General features: G+C 30.2%; 2 protein-coding genes across 4 annotated transcripts in view; both read left to right on the top strand.

Moving 5' to 3' along the window:
* LOC112785279 (agamous-like MADS-box protein AP1) overlaps positions 1–21,700 on the top strand; it is a 247,152-nt gene that overhangs the window by 206,324 nt on the left and 19,128 nt on the right. The window lies entirely within an intron of this gene.
* LOC112784675 (agamous-like MADS-box protein AGL8 homolog) lies at positions 1,369–10,367 on the top strand. Its single transcript, XM_025827966.3, has 8 exons — positions 1,369–1,816; positions 6,241–6,322; positions 7,267–7,331; positions 7,443–7,542; positions 7,659–7,700; positions 9,659–9,700; positions 9,792–9,892; positions 9,964–10,367. The coding sequence occupies exons 1-8, from the start codon at positions 1,632–1,634 to the stop codon at positions 10,082–10,084; spliced, it is 738 nt and encodes a 245-aa protein (XP_025683751.1). The 5' UTR covers positions 1,369–1,631; the 3' UTR covers positions 10,085–10,367.

Below are 21,700 nucleotides of genomic sequence, written 5' to 3'. Positions count from 1 at the left end.
AACGAGATAAGCAAAAAGAACAGATTTCAGTAATTTTTTTAAAAAATTATTATATTTATTTTATTTATTAAAATAAAAAATCCAATATTTACACCACTATTATTGCTGTTTTCAGAAATATGTTATTAAAATTGATTTTTAAAAGATAATTTTTGAAAAATTGTAGCATTTATGTGATAATTAAATTAAAATAAATTTCAATAAACATAAGTAATAATAATTATATTTGATAAAATATTTTTAAAATTTAAATTACCATAATAAATAAAAATAAAGAGAATTTTAATAGTTAATGGAATTTGGCATCAATAATTTAAAAATAAATTTGAATATTTATTACTATACAGAATTATATTAGATTTTTTAATTTTAATAAGTACAAATAAAAATATATAATTTTTTTATTTACAAAATATGAAATGAGGTGCTTTTGTTTTTGAGAAGGACAAGCATTTTTTCATAAAATTTTACTAAACTAAAGTTCAGTTATTAAATAATAAATATAAAATTTTAAATTTTAGCTTAATTCTTTATTTTAAAGCTTCTTGATTATTGTTGTGTAGCAAATAAACAACAAAAGTTTATGTACGAATTTTGTTAGTTGTCATTTTTTATTATTGAAATTATAAATTGAGTGACAAGGATTTTTTAAATTAATAAATTATATTTTATATTTATACTTATATGAATTCTTCAAATTATTTACATATTTATACTCTATTATTTATCTTATTTACACTAGATAAAGATAAGTATATTCATTTTTTATTTAAAATATAGATGAGATATATTTTAGAACTCTACAAATAAAGTATATCAAAAGTAAAAATTAAAAATAAAATAATATAATTTAATACAATTTAGATAGTAACAGTTTGATTTTATTGTTTAATTTAATTTAATTTGAATAAAATAATTACAATTTGCATGATATTGATTTAAATTTATTTTTAAACCCAATCTTCTTATTCAAACATGTGGAATTTTAATAAGAAACATGCCTAAGTTAATCTGAGTTTTTTATAATACTCAAAATTGATCAAAACCTGAAATCACAAATTAAGTGAAAGGAATGCATGTTAAGATACCAACCGTTGATTATTCTCAAGAGTTTTGCTAAAACATGTATTAACAAAAATAATTATTAATTATTTTATAATATATTTTTTCTGAAAGTAAGATCGTTCATAAAGACACAACAAAAGACGGTATGAGAAACAGTGTGGACCCCATGCAACAAGGTGAACGTACGTCCTAACACTCCTTCTATCCAATCAGAACTCGACAACGCATTTGACGAAACCACACCGGTTTCTCAAAACCACTTCTCCTTTCTCCTAAAATATTATTATATTCCTAACCAATCATCTCTTTGCCACTCTAACAAACAAGACCTATATGGTTCTGTTGTTTCTTCCTCTTCTTTCTTCTAAGCTCTAAATCCCACAAATAAAATCCCAAACACTATCTTCCACTGAAAGAAATTAAACTTATCATATGAATTTTGTCGGTGCAGTACGTTGAACCGTTCCTGTGATCTTTGCACACCAGGTGTTTGATTAAATTCTTAGGTCGGTGCGTTACGCACACAAGGTGTTTGATCAAAGTTCTGGTGCTGAATTTTTGGTGGAATGGGGCGAGGGAGAGTGCAGTTGAAGAGGATTGAGAACAAGATCAATCGCCAAGTTACTTTCTCTAAGAGGAGAGCTGGTTTGGTTAAGAAGGCTAACGAGATCTCCGTTCTCTGTGATGCCGAGGTTGCTCTCATCATCTTCTCTACCAAAGGGAAGCTCTTTCAGTTCTCTAGCGATTCCTGGTATGTCAGCGAAAATAACTACTCTTTATATTCCTCAGATGAATAATTATACAAAAGATTAGATGCAATTATATTTATAATAATAACTCAAGAATAAGCTAGATCCATATTCAATGAAGAATACCTATTTATAAGTTTAGGATACAATCTAATAATAACGAAAATAATTTAATATCAAATTAAATAAGCATATAATTGGGATGAGATATAATTCGACATTATTTTAATATATAACATCCTAAATATATTCTAACGTAGATGATTATATAAAATATTTTACAATATGCAACGTTTTAATACCGGGATGTGGATAATTTGGATTAGTAGCTATTGGCGAGTAATGGTGTTTGATGCAATTGTAAGTGTGAAAAGATTGGCAACATGGCCTATAGTAGCTCACATGTAATTAATTAATTACTAATTAAAGATTTATTAGAGTAAGTTATCTGGGTTAAAATGACGACGACGATGATGATGAGAAGTGAATTTAGGAGGGGAGGAAGAGAAAGCGGAGATTAAAGGGCATGGATGATGAAATCTTATTAATAGAAAATTTAAAGATACCCTTTGAGAACTGAAGTCATAAGTACCGTACAGATTCTCATGGACATGGCCATGAAAAAGTGTACGTGTTTTTTTATCTCTTAAAAACCAACACCCCTCGCTGACATAGCACACTGCCTCATACACAAACATAAACGAAAGAAGCATAACTGAAGTGACCAATCACCATGACAATACTCTTAGAAAATAGTGATTGAATAATTATTATGTTGCTTTTTTGTTTTGGTATTTATTGTTCTCGTCGTGTTACTGTATCATGGTAAGATATAGAGTCTTACCTTCTTTCAAAATACTTCCACTCTATTTTATAATCATAGGATTATCAATATAATGAGTTAAAAATAATTTAGTTTGGCCGAGTCATTAGCTCACTAGTTCACATAAACGAGTGTTAAGAATTTAGATTTCACTTTGTATATATAATAATATATTATCAAATGATAAATCAAATTTAGTTTTTTGACAGATTAATTTTTTATTTGTCAAATTAAAAGATAACATGTGAAATAAATATATCATAAATATTTCACTAAATTTTTATGGTGATTATCGAAGACCTAACACAATTCTCCTCCTTTATCCAAACTTAAGATCGACTATGTTTTACAGGTGTAACATAGTGCAGAGTTAAAAAAAATAAATATAATGAGATAAAAAAAAAATTAGGCAAACATTTTTCTAATATATTAAGGAATTTTTTAGCTAACACGCATATTTTTTCTAATAAATGTATTTACTCATTTTTGTCGACGGTAAATATAAAAAATATTTATTAAATACTGAAACCAACTATTATTTATTTGTATGTATTTATATATATTTTTAATAAATTAACCTGTTATTAAAATAATTATATTTTTTATGAATATTAAATATATTGATTAGTTGATGATTGATTTTTAATTTATGTTGATGTAATATGATTGCATGGAATAGAAATATAACAGAAAGCTGACAACCTGACAAGATTGTTGATGCTGCGAATCAAATTGCAACAAAAATCAATAGCATACTCGAGTATATATTATAGCACTCTCTACAGGAGCAATGACAGGACTAACTACTACTATTCTTAAAGATTAGGATCCAATGTTAAGTTAATTAATTTTGGTTAAAAAAATCATTACTTAAGCTAAGCTAGCTCTTTTACGTGTCAATTTCCCCACCAACATTTTATCCAGCTAAGCACACAATAGATTAAAGGAGCATAACCTGTATATTCTTACTTGTCACCATCGAGTTTAATCTGCAATTTTAAGTGGATCAATATATGATGTCTAACTGTGAGTTAATATTGATGGAGGTCATTTATTTACATAGCTTTTGCATAAACACAAAATAAATTAAATGACATGCATAGCTAATAACTACTCTTCAAATTGTTGTGTGTGTGTGTGTGAGTGAGAGAGAGAGAGAGAATATATATATAAAGTAGTAGTTGTCAGGAAAATTAAAATAAAGTTTGCCAAATAATAGTAAAGAGGGGGAAAATGACAAAGTTGATCCTAAATCTAACTAATTATAAAGGACTTAAAGATTAATAAGCAGGTGCACTTTTCTAAATAACCATTATCACTCTCAGTGGCGGAACTTGAAACAAAATTTTGGGGGCAGATAGAAAATAATTGTCAAAATATTTTTGATATGGACTTTATTTAAGATAAACTCGTCTAATCTCATCTATCTGGTTTGGGTGATATTGCCAAATTTAAAGCCGTTTCTCAAGATCTCGTTCCAAAAATTTAAGGTTAAAGTCATCAGATATAACTTTTTGAACTTTTGAAGGTTATATTTCACTTTCTTCGTGATTTATTAAAGTAGAAGAACTATCTACATGTGTTGATATTGTAAAAGTTATATGTTCTCCTTCTTAAATATTAGCCTTCCTTTTAAAAAATGTATCAATTCTTTGATTTTTCATTATTATTTTATATAAAAATTTGATTATATATCCTGTAAAATATGTAAAGAAGAAGTTAGAAGGACAAATATTAATATTTATAATATTTATTGAATTTTTTTTATCAATTTATACAAATACAATAATATTAATACTTATTGAATGTTCTATTATTTTTTATCATATAAAAAATTAAATTAAATAAATAGTAAAATATAAAATAATATTAAATTAAATAAATAAAAAATATATAATTTTTTATATTTGAACTTAAAGATAGAAAGAGTGTTATTTATTGAACTTATTAGATACTTTAAGTCATAGTAAAATATTTAAGTCAATCGAACTATTTTTTATCTTTTGAAAAAGTACTACTAAATATTTTATAAAATAATTTGGAAGGATCATAGCCCCTTGCCTGAACTAAGCTCCACCACTTATCACTCTGAGAAAAATTATTTCCAGAAAGATGGCTGTCCTAGATTCAAAAACAATTTTCCTTGTTCAGCTTCAATATTCTTAATAGGATAACCTTCACTTATATAAAGATGATAAAAATTGTTTATTTAGCCGCAATTAAAAAAAATATTTTAAAAAATGTGAATTAATAATAAAAATGTAAACTAGGAATAAAATTAAATCAACAAGTAAATTAAAAAATTTAAAAGAAGAAATAATTAAATTATTTAAAATAATAGACTAAAAATTAATGATTTTAACAAATATTAATTCAAATGATATTAAATTTTTTAAATTAATATAAAATGATTTTTTTTTTCAAAATCTCAATTTTACAATAATTTTTATTCAAAAATGAATAAGAATTGTTACACTAAAAATGAAACAATTACCAATAAGAATTGGTAGATTAAAATATAAATATTCAAAAATCTAAAAAAAAAGAATTATTAAAAAAATAAAAATTGTAAACAAAAATTCAACTCATAAAAAATAAAAAATATCAAAATAATAATGAAATGGAAGTAGAATATAATATTATAAAATTTATAAAAAGATAAAATAATCTTTTAATAAATCTTTTTGTTAAAAATTTAAATCGTATACAAATCAGAAAAATAATTTCAAAACTAGAGTAACGGTTTCAAAAATAGCAACATTTTTTAATAATAATAATATTTTTTAATCTATGCTACATTTCAAAAATTTAATACATGATAATTTATTCAATGAATGAGATCAAACGTTCTTATTTAAAGTGTCTCCACATTCTAGGATATATAATAATCATTAATTGATTTATATCACCAAATCAACTGTATTTGTATATGAATATGCGATCGATTTTTTTCTACAATATTTTACCCAGGGTAACAAATTTAATTATTCAAAAACTAAAATATTAATGAATATGTATTTATATTTGAATTCTTTCATAGAAATAGTTATCCCTTTCTCATTGCAAATTACTATAACTAAATACTACACCTATACTTTGCAAATCAAATAAATATGGAACACTATAATTTTCGAGTTCTCAATAAGTTTTTTCAAAAAAAAAAAATCATTAAAGTTGACAATATTTATAACCTATTTCCAATATTCTTGTATTTATTTATTTAATATTCATGAACTATTTTTGTTATTGAGTAAGATGTTTGATGAGAAATTTAGATATCAAGTATGGGATGGAGATGAATCTCATATCGATCTGAAATAGATTAATTAACTAAAATATATACTATAGAGAGGAACTATATATAGATAATAGACCTATTACTTTAAAGTTTAAAATTAAAATATGACATTCAAAATATTGTGATTATTTGTCTTTGTCCCTTTTCTGTGTCAAGATACTGCCTCAGTTTTGCTTATGTTATCATAGTAAAAGACTAAAAGATGCCTCATGTATTTGTAGCAAGTGAAGAAAATTTCTGTGTGAATAATGTTTCAACTTAATTTGCTCATTTTTGCTTGCTTCTTTTTTTTTCCTTGTGAACAGTATGGAGAGGATAATCGAAAGGTATGAAAGGTATTCATATGCGGAGAGACAGCAGCTTGTGGCGAATGCTCAGGGACCAAATGTAGGCCATGTTGAAAACAATAATGATATAAATACTATATTCTTCTTCATTTAAAACAATATCATTAAATTATGTTAATTATTTTTATTATACACTAAGTTCATATAAAGTGCATTTAAGATATTTCACATATATGATATATCTCTATTTTTTTTGTCTGATTATTCACTCATGTTTTACTCTTAGACAAAGTGTTTAACTTTGTAACATACAGTTACTCCTTCTATTTATAACAATATATGTTTCTATCATATTACACATAGATAAAAAAATCAGTCATTAAATTAGTTATTTGTATAAAATATATATTTAAATATAAAATATATAAAAATAATAAACAACATATATTTATCCACAGAATATAGTAATTAATTTTTAGTGTGTACGTAACATTTTTATATATGATTTGTTTTATTTTGTTTTTTAATTTTTAAAATATGTTTTTTATTTATAATTTAATTTTTCTATTTATACTCCTACTTTTATTATATATATAATTAAGAAATAGAATAAATATAGTATTAGTTCTGCTAATAATAGAAATTTTCATGTACCATTATTACCAATTATTTTTTATGTTGTTTTCTTTAATCTATGTGGCTTTTGGTTTAGACAAATATTGTGAAATGGAAAAGTATCACACAAATTCACATAATAATATATGAATGGTTGACAATATATTTAGATTAACATTTTTCTCTCTATTTTTATAAGTTCAGTAGTTAACCAAATTCTTGTATACTTTTTCCTTCCCTAAATTCTTTTTCTTGGTATGTACATCACCGAAAAATCTTGTATAATGATATATGGTATATATGTATGTATATAATAATAAATGCTTATTATCTAAATTCTCCACTCATGAACAACTTCAACTTGTTGTATGTATATATATGTAGCTATTCTCATACTTTTATAATTTAATTTATGATATGTGGTGTCAGGCAAACTGGACTTTAGAACATGCAAAGCTCAAAGCAAGGGTGGAAGTCTTACAAAGGAATCAAAGGTATCAAATAATAATAATTAAGCAAGGGTTTAAAACTCTTTTCCTTTCTTGTATATATGTAATTAGTATAATACATATCTGTGTTTATGCTAATTTTTTTTCCTTTTTCAGGCATTTTATGGGTGAAGATCTTCAAGGCCTAAGTATGAGAGAACTTCAGAATTTAGAACAACAGCTTGATTCTGCTCTTAAACAAATTAGATCACGAAAGGTAATTAATAAATTAAAACCATGGAAGCAACTTTAATTTGACTGTTTTGAACATTGAACTGAATATCATATATATTCAGTAATTCTGATGATTGTTTTATCATGTGTAACTTGCAGAATCAAATCATGTATGAGAATATCTCACTGCTTCAGAAAAAGGTTATTATTGTTTGCTTTTATTTAATTACAAAGAATACACACAAAAGATAATAATGTTGATCACATAACTATAGAAGATAGAAACTCACCGACAGTTATATATGATTGTCTTTGTTCACTAAAACTGATCTAAAGTTAATGTTTGATCATCATTTTTGGTAAACAAAAACAATCTTCTATGATTTTTGTTAAATATTTTTTTTAAGTTTAATTATTCTATTGGTCTTTATAGTTTTACTAAATTTTTAATTAATTTTTTATTTTTTTTAATTAGGTTCCTATATTATTTTTAATTTTATAATTAGGTCCTTCCTAACGTAAAAAATGTTAGATCTAACTGAATATTTTTTCGTAAATTGAAGGTATTCATAATTAAAAATTTAATTAAATCTTTAACCGAATGTATTTTAAGAGAAATATTATGTTAATTTTAACATTTTTAAAATAAAAATGACTTAATTACAAAATTTAAAGTAGTGTAGAGATCCAATTAAAAAAAAAAATATCAAGATCTAATTAAAAATTTAGTAAAGCTATATAAGGACTAACAGAATAACTAAACCTTTTATTAATAGTTATTTTAGAGAAATGCTCGAAAACCAACAAAATTTATTATTTTTGTTTGTTATTTTTAGCTATCAACCTAATTTTTTTATTCTAGTAATCTAAAAATATATTTTAGCCTACATTTTTAATTTAAATAGTGATAGCTAACTCCTGATCAATAATAATAAATTATGCTGGTTGTCTAATTATTTTTCTTTGTTGATAATTTTACTTTTTTTTTTTTATATGTTTTATAGTCTAGAGAGTCTACAATATTATAAAAAATGCTTTATTAGTTTGAGAGAAAAGCAGAAGGATATACACATAAAGTTTCAAGACTTATATTAATCCCAAAACATGCTAAGGTCGTGGTAACTGGAATTTGGCCTTAATTCGATATTAGAAAAAAAAAAATCAAATATATACGTCCAAAACTATTTTGACATTGAATCTCAACTCAAAATCTTCCAAGAAAAGTTATTATTAGAATTGGAAAATAGAGCCAAACACTTTTTTGATGGCCAAGTGAAAGAATTATTGCTTCAAAAAGTTAAGTGGAAAAAAATTATGCATTTTGAAAATTTTAACAAAATCTTTTAGAATAAAATATATTTTTAAACCCTTAAATATTTATAAATTTTTAATTTTATCTCTGACGTGTAACTTGTTTTAATTAATTTAACAATTAACATCTCTAAATGTTATCAAATATATTTCTATGGCCAATTGTCATGCCACTGGCTATATATAACGGTATATATTTGACAAAATTAATTTAAAAATATTAAATATAACCTTAAAATAATTCAAATTCATTAAATATGAAACTGAGATAATTTTAAGTATTATTAACAAAATTAAAATTTTATAAAGTTGTGAGCAAAAGACAATGACCCTATTTTTTTATTAGAAAACATTGACAAAATTAAATTAGACAACCTTTTCCAACATCAACCAGAATCAAACTACAAAAGAGAAGTTCAAAATCATAAATCAAAGTACTGTGAGGATTTATTGAAAATCACCACATGTAAAGCTACTTAGAATTTAGCAAGTCAATTATTGGAGTAACAATACCTTAAGCACTAATATAATATAACCTAAAAGTAGTGACAGAACAGAAGTCTCAGTTTCTCCTTTTGACTAAATCTTATTTATACCTTCACTACTAATCTTTTAGTTTTGAATGTAATTAATAAGGTTATCTTTTTTTCTAATGAGAGACGCTTGTGATGTTGTTGTTATAATTATTATTATCTTTTTAACTTTTAAGAGATGTTTGTATTTTATTTTTATTCTAGAAAACAAATTCCAATCAGCCAATGTGGACACACGTCATTATTTTTTTTCGTTAGTCTACAATTTAAATTTATTATTATATTTACATTTTTATGTTATACAATATTGAACAGGAGAAAGCTCTAAATGAACAAAACAATTCACTAGCTAAGAAGGTAACAATTTTTTCCTTCAAATTTGACTATATACATGAATTTCAAATCTTACACTGAATTTGAATATATATATAAATTGAGTGAAAACTAGATCAAGGGGAAAGAAAAAGCTACCACAGAACAGACTCGTCAATTGGAGCTGCAAGATAATTATACTGTTGCACCTCAAACCTCAGAAAACTTGAATATTAGGTGAGTGATATAGGATTAATGGCTTTTTATTGAATGAAAACTCAAATATTAATTGATCAATATATATGCAGAGGAATGCCACAAGATAGAAGTGATAATGAAGAACATAATGATAATGAAGAAGGTATCCAAATTAATGCTAGTGCTAATATCCTTCTTCCCAATTGGATGATTCCTCCTACAAATGAATAGAATTGTTCAAAGGTGTTACACAACACATATGATGGATATATATGATTTGGAAAAGAAACCTACCTTATTTGATGAAAAATGTAAAATGTAAAATGTCTAATTTGTTATGTGGTGTATCTCATTTGATGACTTTAATTAATCAATTACCTAAAATATAGTAATGTGTGTCTAATGTCTGTATTTCTTATTAATTTTAAAGGTACTTGGTAAATTACTGACATACATACATGTCTATAAGTTGTATACAAATACATATAATCTATAGGTTTCTAGCTTCATTTTATTTTATTTTTCATTTTCAACTCTTTGAATAGTTTGAATTTTCTTTCTTCCAATTATGTTGGTGCGTATTTTTTAGTGGATTAATGACTTGTTTGGGTGAGTTTCTAAAAAAAGATCTTTTTTTTAGTTATCTTTTTTTAAAAGATCTTATGAAAAAGTAAAAGTAATTTTATGTTTGGATATTTCATGCAAAAAGATATTTTTATCTATCAATTATGTTTGGGTATAACAATATAAAAGTACTTTTTTGTTTATTTATTATATAAAAAACATCTTTTTTTTTAAAAGAAAAAGATCTTTTCAAAAAAAAAAATTTAAATTACAACTTATCAAAAACGATATATTTTTTTATTTTTTTAGTACTTTTACTTTTACTACTAAAAATTTGCCAAACACACTAAAAAATAAAAAAAAAAGATATTTTTTTATTAAAAAAATATTTTTTTTATCAAAATAATAACGTCCAAATAAGCACAAAGATCTATGCGACTTTTTGCCTTAGTGGGTTCATGAAACTATTTTGGGTTTGTGTTATACTTTTTATTAACGTCAGAATGCTTCTTTATTTGTATATAATTTTAATTATAGAAAGATCACCATACTTAGATTGATTTTTAAAAGATAATAATGAATACAATTGAGACTTTAATTCAAGTGATAAATGATGTGTCTTTTAATATGTGGCATCCAAATTCAAAATTTAGCGAAGATCAAATAGTGGATTGAAATACTAGAAGATCAATTGGTTCGGTATGATGATAGAAATACTAGCTTTTTCCATATGCAAACCATCCTTAGAAGAAAATCTAACAAGGTTCATGGGTTGCTAATCAGTGATGGGTCTTGGTCTGATGATCCGAAAATTTTGCAAAGGGAGGTTGTTCATTTCTTCAAAAACATTTTTTGTTCTACTGAGCCTGTTGAGGTTAATTGCATGGGAAAAATTTTTATGCCATCTCTTAGCCAGAATGCTTGTGATAATTTTTTTAAACCAGTAACAATGTTGGAGGTTAAAGAAGCTCTGGATAATATGAGCTCGTTCAAAGCTCCTGGGCCGGATGGTTTTCAAGTTTTTTTCTTCAAGGAATATTGGGATGTGGTGGGTCATGAGGTATGGCGTACTGTTCAGAAAGCATTCTTAGGGGAGACGTTAAGCCATTCTTTGTTGGAAACTTTGATTGTTCTTATCCCTAAGTGCGACCCTCCAACTAGATTGAAGGATTTTCGGCCAATAAGCCTTTGTAATGTAATTTATAAGCTAGTGACTAAAGTGCTGGTTAATAGATTACGACCATTTTTGGATGAGATTGTTAGCCCAACTCAGGGAGGGTTTATTCATGGTAGAGGAGCACCTGATAATACTATTGTCGCCCAAGAAGTTCTTCACTTTCTTAAGCGGACAAAGTCTAGAAAAGGAGCTATGGCTTTTAAGATTGATTTAGAAAAGGCTTATGATAGAGTTAATTGGAATTTTCTTGAGCACACTCTTGAATCTTTTGGCTTTCCTTCTCTAATTATTCGGCTTGTAATGAATTGTGTTCAGACCTCAAATTTTTCCATCCTTTGGAATGGGAATAGATTGGACAGCTTCCAACCTCGCAGAGGGCTCAGGCAAGGAGATCCAATTTCTCCGTATTTATTTGTTTTGTGCATGGAGAGATTGGCGTGCTTTATTTCCAAACAAGTTGACGAGGGTATTTGGGATGGTGTGGCTGTTTCTAGAGGGGGACCTAGAGTTTCTCACTTGATGTTTGCAGATGACCTCCTCCTTTTTTGTAAAGCGAAGAAAAGTCAAGTTCAGAATGTTGTGCACACCTTGGAGTTGTTCTGTAAAGCTTCAGGTATGAAGGTTAACATTGAAAAATCTAAAGCTATTTGTTCTAGAAATATCTCTAATAGAAGGAAGGAAATGTTGTCTGGTGTTTCTCATATTCCTTTTACTAGTGACCTAGGCAAATACTTGGGGGTGAACCTTAATCATCCTCGAGCTGCTAGATCTATTTTTTCGGACTCTTTAGAGAAGATCAAGAATAGGCTGGCTAGTTGGAAAGGTCGGCTCCTTAACAGAGCAGGCAGGCTTTGCTTAATTAAATCTGTTGCTTCTTCTCTTCCTATTTATAAGATGCAAGTGACTCTTTTTCCTACTTCGGTTTGTCAAAAGATTGATTCTGTACTTAGACAATTCTTGTGGAAGGGAAAGGTGGGGGAGCGTTGCTTAAATTTGGTCAAGTGGAACAAAGTTGTCACTCCAAGAAAATATGGAGGCTTGGGAATTAGAGATACTCAATGCGTAAATTTTGCTTTACTCGGAAAGCTTGTTTGGCAATTATTGCATAATAAAGATAAGCTTTGGGTAAGAATTATGTTGGCAAAATATTTATCTGGGAGTTCTTGCTTTTCACCAAAATTTTCTAATAATGTTTCAAGCACTTGGCGAGCGACTTATAAGACAATAGAAAAGCTTCGTGATGGTTTTGATTGGTGTACATGCAGGATGTCTCAATCCTTTTGGTATCATGTTTGGCAACCATGTGGAACGCTAGCTCCTTTGGTTCCTTTTGTGCACATTTCTGATTCTCACTTGAAGTTAGAAGATGTCTGGCACCTTGGGCGTTGGCAGTGGGATATTCTTTGCACAAGATTCCAGAAGAAGTTAAACTTGATTTGATGTTCTTTGATCCTATCAAGCAGGCAGGAGATAAAACAGGTTGGTTTTGGACAAACTCAAATACTCTCACCTACTCGACTAAAAGCGGGTATGAATGGCTATTGAAGAAGAAATTTGGCTGGAATGATAATGAAAATTGGCTTTGGTTTTGGCGCTTGAGAATACCGGAGAAGATAAAGTGTCTGCTCTGGCTTTGCCTCAACAACGGAGTTCCCACAGCTAGTTACCGTTTTCAAAGAAGTATTTCTACTTCTGATTTTTGTCAGAGATGTTATCTTGCTCTAGAGGATATTAACCACTGCTTTAGGACTTGCCAAAAAGCTCGTCAGATTTGGATTAGCTTAAATTTGGGAATGACCGTTGAGGACTCTAATTTGGATTTTGTGTCTTGGATTCGTTCTAACCTCAACAAAAATGAGTTTCTCTTTGCAGCGGCCTTTTGGTGGATTTGGAGGGATAGGAACAATGACATCTTCCACCAAGATGATCTATGGAGTAAGGAGAAAATTGTTCACTTAGTTAAACATGCTGCTCGAGATTTCTCTAATGTTGTTATCAACCAAAAACATATTATTCCTTCTTCTTTGAAATATAACTGGGAACCACCTCCAATGAATGTCTGTAAAGTGAACTGCGATGCAAGCGTTTTTGAAAATGAGCAATTAGCTGGCTTTGGATGTATTATTAGAGACAGCATGGGAATTTGGATAAAAGGTTGTTCTGCCAGTATACCTCTTTCTAGTGTTCTCTATTGTGAGCTTTATGCTATTTGGAGAGGGCTTGTTATGGCTTGGGATTGCGAGTGCAAAGAGGTCATATGTGAAACTGATAATCTTGATGCGTTTCTTCTTGTTTCGCGAGGCACAACCAGCATGATTAGGAATGACTCTGATCTACTTGACAAAATCAAAGAGATGCTCCAGCGCAATTGGACAGCTATTTTAGTGCACATCCAGCGAACAGCAAACAGAGCGGCTGATTTAATGGCTAAGACTGCTGTTTTAAACAAGCAGGTGTATCTAGAGTGGTTACTTCCTCCTAATAATTTAGACATTATTATTAGAGAGGAGTACTACTCTTTTTCTTAGGTCTTTTTTTTTGTGTTATGTTCAGTCACAAAAAAAATAGTGGATCGAAACCCTTAAGTATTGGGTGTGTGAATGTGTAGTGTAGGCGAGAACTCTCCAATTTATCTGACAAAAAATAATAATGATAATAATAAATTAAATTAAGATGGATATTCCTATTAGGGATGGCAACGGATTCCCATGGGGTGGGGACATGCCCCCGCCCCGCCCCCACCTCCATTACCTGTCTCTGTCCCTGTCTCTGTCCCATTTCTGATGTGTGAGCATCTTTTCTATCTTTTCCTATTGAATTTGCATTTAATTTGTTAAGTTTAATCAAGAATTAATTATCTTTTAGCCACTATGGATGCTACTTTGAGTCTTGTGCAATTCTGTTTATTTTAGGTAGCATTCGGTTGGATTTGATGGAGCTTCCGCAGAAAAAGAGAAGAAGGCTATATAAGGCAGGAATGGCTTAGAGGATGGAGAGGAAGCTTGCACAAATGGAATCAGCACAAGAATTAAAGGAGATGACCAGCGAGAAGCGACGTGTGCGCGTGACATGCACCACGTGCAGAAAACGTTGATTTTTAATTCTGATTTAAACTTTAATTTTTAGAAAATAGGAAAAGATATTATTTTAGTTTTAGAAAATAGATTTTAAATTAATTAGGATTAGATATAAAAGGAAAAAAAAACTTCTCTTCTGGGAAGGGGGGAGTCAAACATTATTCCACTTTTCATTCCATCTCAGCCGAATTGACAGTTTACCATGAATCCTAGTTTTTCTCTCTGCATCATGAGCAACTAAACTTCCACTGTTAAGGTTAGGAACTCTGTCTATTGTATGGATTGATACTATTATTTTTCTATTTTAATTCATGTGTTGATTTCTATTTCAAGAATTGTTTTCGTTCTTTATCTTATGAATTTGGGTGGAATGGAAATATGACCCTTATTCTAATTGAGTTCTTGTATAACTTGGAAAAGCTCTTTACTTGAACAACAGCTTGAAAACAATTTCTCCTAAACTTCTAATTATCTGGACTTAACGGGATACATGACATACAATCCTTTTATATTTGGGTAATTAGAGTTTCTGTGGCACATAAACTAGAATTTAACTTCATCCTCTAATTGGAATTAAGTGACCAAGAAATTGGCGGTTGATGAAAGTTAGAGTAGACTAAGAAGGTCTAAGGAATTAGGGCTTAGTCATATATAGTTTGTCATGAATTGAATCTTGCATGATTAAAATAGTTAGTAAGAAAAGTCAATCCAGAAGATAGATATATCTGAAGCCTTAACTGTTTCTCTACATATTATTCACAACTTGTTTACTGCTTGCTTTTTAATATTCTAAAATTACTGTTAATGCTTTTGAACACTCAAACACTCTTTTTTGTTTGTCTAACTAAGTAAATCACTTAACCGTTGTTGCTTAATCCAGCAATCCTCGTAGGATCAATCCTCACTCACCTGAGGTATTACTTGGTACGACCCGGTGCACTTGCCGGTTAGTTTGTGGTTATAAATTCTGCACCAAGCTTTTGGCGCCGTTGATGAAAGTTAGAGGAGACTAGAAAGGTCTAAGGAATTAGGGTCTAGTCACATATAGTTTGCCATGAATTAAATCTTGCATGATTAAAAACTTGGTGCAAAATTTATAACCACAAACTAACCGGCAAGTGCACCGGGTCGTACCAAATAATACCTCAGGTGAGTGAGGGTCGATCCCACGAGGATTGATGGATCAAGCAACAATGATTGAGTGATTGGCTTAGTCAGACAAACAGAAAATAGTGTTTGAGAGTTCAAAAGCATTAAACAGTAATTTAGAATATCAGAAGACAGGCAAGTAAATAAGTTGGGAATAAAATATGGAGAAGGCAGTTAAGGCTTCAGAGTTATCTATTTTCCGGATTGACTTTTCTTATTAATTTATTTTAATCATGTAAGATTTAATTCATGGAAAACTATATGTGACTAGACCCTAATTCCTTAGACCTTTCTAGTCTCCTCTAACTTTTATCAACCGCCAATTCCTTGGTCAATTAATTCCAATTAGGGGGTGAAGTTTAATTCTAGTTATTATGCCACAAAAATCCTAATTATCCAAATATAAGAGGATTATATGTCACGTATCCCGTTAAGTCCAGATAATTAGAATTTAGGAGAAATTATTTTCAAGCTGTTGTTCAAGTAAAGAGCTTTTCCAAGTTATACAAGAACTCAATTAGAAAGAGGGTCATACTTCCGTTCCACCCAAATTCATGAGATAAAGAACGAAAACAATTCTTGAAATAGAAATCAGTACATGAATTAAAATAGAAAAATAATAGTATCAATCCATACAATAGACAGAGCTCCTAACCTTAACACAACGCCTGATTTCAAATCATCCACCCCCAATCCTAATTCTCTCTTGTTCTTTTATCCTTTTATTCTTCTTTCATGATACTATTTGTTTTTGTTTTCAGTTCTTCTTTGCTTGAGGACAAGCAAACCTTTAAGTTTGGTGTTGTCGCTTCGCTTGTGGCTTTTCTGTTTATTTTAATGGCACCAAAGGGAGGCAAATCATCTTCACGGAGGAGCACAGTCTGAAGAATGAGACGGCCACTAGGATAACGGAGGTGGTTGAGTTCCTTTCATTCTATATTTTCTCCCGTTCTTATTATGTTATATTCCTGTTTTCTGCTATTTTACTTGATTTCTCCATGATCCTTTGTTATTTCAATTCCTAGGTTCTAGTAAATTAGTTATTTTTATTCTGTTATTCGTTTAATTCTGAAAAGTGTCTCATGTATTGCTCACTGAGTTTGAATCCAAAAGAAAAAGAAGAAAAAGATGTAATGCATGAGAAATTGAGTTTATTTTTTTAGAGTAGTCTCATTTAATCAAATGTGGTGGTATTCTTTGTGATTCTGAATGCATGACATAAACCGTGCATGTTGAATTTGAATCAAAGACTGTTGATGTATAAGGAAAAGGAGTTTAGAGAACTATTATGAATTTTCTGAAATTTGTAAAAGTTGATCCTTGAAGCAAAAGAAACAGCAAAGAAAAAACAAAGAGAAAAAAGAGGATATAAAAGCAAGGTCCAAGGCTCTGAGCATCAATGACTAGGGAGGTCAGGCATGATTAAAAGCTCAAAGAGTTGTTTCCCTAGTCATATGCTTGTGGTGTTCTTGTGTCAAGTAATCCTTGAGACAGAACATTTAGAGTCAAGATCAACTGCAATTAGTAGAGTATGCCAAAGGCTTTGAGCACCACTGTCTGGGAGTAACTGAAAGAAAAATCAGAACTTGAAGAGAGTTCTCCAGTTAAGTGCTTGTGGTGTTTTTGTGTCAAGTGAAGCTTGAGACAAAACATTTAAAGTCACGGCTAGACTCAAGGTGCAAGGCACCAGTTAATTGAGAATTAAGGGATATCCGCTGTGTTCAAGGATTTAATTGAAATATAAAGATAAGAGAATTCATAATATGATCCGGATTCTAATTCCGAATGACATTGACATTCTTCTGACTCAAAGGAAAGTGAGATGCCAAAACTGTTCAGAATTGCAATAGATAAATCCCACTTTAAGAAGAGACATGAGCATAATTGAACTCTCACTTCTCATGCAAATTCACATCTTAACCTTGTATTAGATTTAGTTGCTTGAGGACAAGCAACAATTCAAGTTTGGTGTTGCGATGCGTGAGCATCTTTCCTATCTTTTCCTAGTAAATTTGCATTTAATTTGTTGAGTTTAATCAAGAATTAATTATATTTTAGCCACTATGGATGCTACTTTGAGTCTTGTACAATTCTGTTTATTTTAGGTAGAATTCGGTTGGATTTGATGGAGCTTCCGCAAAAAAAGAGAAGAAGGCTATATAGGGCAGGAATGACTTAGAGGATGGAGAGGAAGCTTGCACAAATGGAATCAGCACAAGAATTAAAGGAGATGACCAGCGAGGAGCAACGCGTGCGCGTGATTTGGAGATTTGCTCAGCGACACGTGCGCGTACCTGACTTGTACGCGTGACACGCGAAGAAGACCATCGACGCGTACGCGTGACTGACGCGTACCCGTGACATGCGCCACGTGCAGAAAACGCAGAAAACGCTGATTTTTAATTCTGATTTAAAATTTAATTTTTAGAAATAGGAAAAGATATTATTTTAGTTTTAGAAAATAGATTTTAAATTAATTAGGATTAGATATAAAAGGAAAAAGAAACTTCTCTTCTGGGAGGGGGAGGAGTCGAACATTATTCCACTTTTCATTCCATCTCAGCCGAATTTACAGTTTACCATAAATCCTAGTTTTTCTCTTTACATCATGAGCAACTAAACCTCCACTGTTAAGGTTAGGAGCTCTATCTATTGTACGGATTGATACTATTATTTTTCTATTTTAATTCATGTATTGATTTCTATTTCAAGAATTGTTTTCGTTCTTTATCTTATGAATCTGGGTGGAACAGAAGTATGATCCTTGTTCTAATTGAGTTCTTGTATAACTTGAAAAAACTCTTTACTTGAACAACATCTTGAAAATAATTTCTCCTAAACTTCTAAGTATCTGGACTTAACGGGATACGTGACATATAATCCTTTTATATTTGGGTAATTAGAGTTTCTGTGGCACATAAACTAGAATTGAACTCCATCCTCTAATTGGAATTAAGTGACCAAGAAATTGGCGGTTGATGAAAGTTAGAGTATACTAAGAAGGTCTAAGGAATTAGGCCTTAGTCATATATAGTTTGCCATGAATTGAATATTGCATGATTAAAATAGTTAGTAAGAAAAGTCAATCCGGAAGATAGATATTTTTGAAGCCTTAACTGTTTCTCTACATATTATTCACAACTTGTTTACTGCTTGCTTTCTAATATTCTAAAATTACTGTTAATATTTTTGAACACTCAAACACTCTTTTCTGTTTGTCTAACTAAGTAAATCACTTAACCGTTATTGCTTAATCCATCAATCCTCGTGGGATCGACCCTCACTCACCTGAGGTATTACTTGGTACGACCCGGTGCACTTGCCGGTTAGTTTGTGGTTATAAATTCTGCACCAATCCCCACGATGGGTAACGGAGACTTCGTATCCATCGGGGACTTGGATATTCGCTGATCTCCGCAGATTTTTAAACAAAAATGAAAAAATTGAAAAAAGAGAAGTTTTTTTGAGAAATACGATCAAAATCATAGCAATCAGAATCAGAAATATAATTAAGATTAATAGAATCAAAATCACAGCAAATAATTAACATAATCAATATCACAACAATCAGAATCAGAAATATAAATTAGGGTTAACAGAATCAAAATCACAGCAAATAATTAACATAATCAATACCCCAATAATAAGAACATAATCAAAATCACAATAATCAGAATTAGAAATATAAGTTAGAACTAACAGAATCAAAATCACTTTAAAGAGACTCTGACACAAAGACAAGGAAGAGGTTGACATTCTTGCTGGACGACGAACACGCTCTGATGGCGAAGAGGCCCTGATGCGAAGATGACAAAACACGAAGATGGCGAAGAGTCTCTAACGCAACGCTGCTACCTCGGTAATCAGTAACCTCGAGAGTAAGAGGGAAGGATTTTGGCGGTGAGGAGTAGGAGGTAGCAGACGATGAAAAGACGCGGCGAGGCTCCGACACGAAGATGAACTGAACGCGAAGACGCACTCCCTGCTGTGGTGAGCGTGACGGTGACCTCGACAGGTGGCGATGAAGGACTGAGGGGGTGGGAGGTGGCGGTGAGGGGTTGGGAGGTGGCGCTCAGCGATGGTGACCATGCATGCGTTTGTGAGAGGACTCAGAGGAGAGGAGAGGAGAGGCTGAGGGTGAAGAGTATGAACTTTGAAGAGTGAAGAGTTTCAATTTAGGGAATGAGGAGTGACGACTAGGGTTATTGAATAATGTTATATATATAGTAAGGGTAGTTTAGGCTTTTCATATATACGGGTATTTAACGGGCTCCCACGGGGTGGGGATCTCTATCCCTGCTCCCGCCCCATTTATTACACGGGGACTTGTCTCCCGTCCCCGCAGGTAAAAAATCGTCCCCATATCTGCTCCCTAACGGGTAAATCTCCGCAAGTATCTGCCCTGCCGGGGATTTTTGCCATGCCTAATTCCTATGATAACATCTTCACATGAAAATAACATTGTGAGTTATTAGATAGTTTGATATATTTGACTAAACTTTTTAATAATTCACAATGTCATCTTTACGTGAAATTGTCATCATGTAAATATTCTCCTTAAATTAATCATTTTCTTAATTGTTATTACTTAAGAACTGATGTGACTCAATCACGATTAGGGGTGACAAATGGGAAAGCCCGTTCCATCTAGCTAAAAGCTCGTTATCTGGCAGATTGGCCCCCCATCCCTCCTAGTGAGGCGGTCCTGAATTTCTCCTCTGCCTCCGACGGGTTGGTGGGCTTAAAATCTCTTTTTTTTAATAAGCCATTAAATATTAAACAATATATATAATTTTATAGTTATTTCAATAAATTTATAATTTTTAAAGACAAAAAAATTATAATTTCTAAATTCTTAAACATTAAAGTCTTTATAATTATAAATATGTAATAAACATAATCATAAACCAAGTTTTTTGAAACAAAATAATAAAATCAACATTGTCCAAAGCAAAACAAACATTATCCAAAACATATAATTAAACATATTCAAGTTTATAATCAATCAAATATAAAACATAATCTAAAATATAACTTAAAACATCTTCAATTATCATGTTCATCCTCTTGTAGATTAATAACATCATAGAAAATTGTAAAAAAAAAGCCTGACAAAAAAACTGCTTGGCCCGCCCGTCTCGCCGAAATCCACGGATTAGATGGTGGGGGTTAGGCGGGCTTTTTAAATTTGGCGGTCTGAAATTTTCAGGTTAGCCCGCCTTTTTTAGTGGGTTACACGGGTTGGGCTGGTAGGTTTCGGTCCATTTGTCACCCCTAGTCACGATTATATCTTTTATAAACCAGTTTGAGACATTTATTCTTTTTATTAAACCAATTTGACAAAAAAAAAAAAAATTTGTGGACCATTTTAACTTTTTAACATTTTTTTAACTGTGCTCTTTTTTTCTTTTAGATCTAAGGTTAAATAAATGTGGGGCTGAATGGTTATTTGGTTAGAAGAGGAAAAAATCTCCTAAACAATTGCAATAAGGAGTTGCTTTATTGTTAAAAAAAATGCATAAAAAAATAAAACCGTCATAACAAATCTATTTGATATTAGTCTATGTGTGTTTATTTGTCACCAATTGTAGTGAGTTTTTTGAACCTACAGATCTACATGAACCAAGCGAATTAAAGCTTTGTTTGGTTGAATGGAAAGAATCTGAAAGAGAAAGGGTTTAATTAATTTCTGAATTTCCAAATCCACCCTCAAACATGTTCTTCTCCTTCTTGCTCTATTCACAAACATGTTCTCGAGCCTCCTTCCAAAATTATTGTCCATTAATCATTATATATTATTTCACCGTGGATTTGTTTATTTAAAAAAAAATAACTACCTATCACTGAGTGAATTGTACGTTCGTTCCATTGATTAATGCC

The sequence above is a fragment of the Arachis hypogaea genome, chromosome 20 (genome assembly GCF_003086295.3).
Source record: "Arachis hypogaea cultivar Tifrunner chromosome 20, arahy.Tifrunner.gnm2.J5K5, whole genome shotgun sequence".
Classification (NCBI taxonomy): domain Eukaryota; kingdom Viridiplantae; phylum Streptophyta; class Magnoliopsida; order Fabales; family Fabaceae; genus Arachis; species Arachis hypogaea.
The sequence above is the reverse complement of the archived record's forward strand: the minus strand, read 5'-3'. Positions and strand labels throughout refer to the sequence as shown.

What these genes read in the sequence shown, in the direction of transcription:
- LOC112784675 (XM_025827966.3), top strand. Translation starts at nt 1,632, where the DNA reads ATGGGGCGAGGGAGAGTGCAGTTGAAGAGGATTGAGAACAAGATCAAT. An exon ending in TCTCACTGCTTCAGAAAAAG is followed by an intron (nt 7,701 to 9,658) that starts GTTATTATTGTT and finishes AATATTGAACAG; the next exon opens with GAGAAAGCTCTAAATGAACA. An exon ending in ACAATTCACTAGCTAAGAAG is followed by an intron (nt 9,701 to 9,791) that starts GTAACAATTTTT and finishes AGTGAAAACTAG; the next exon opens with ATCAAGGGGAAAGAAAAAGC.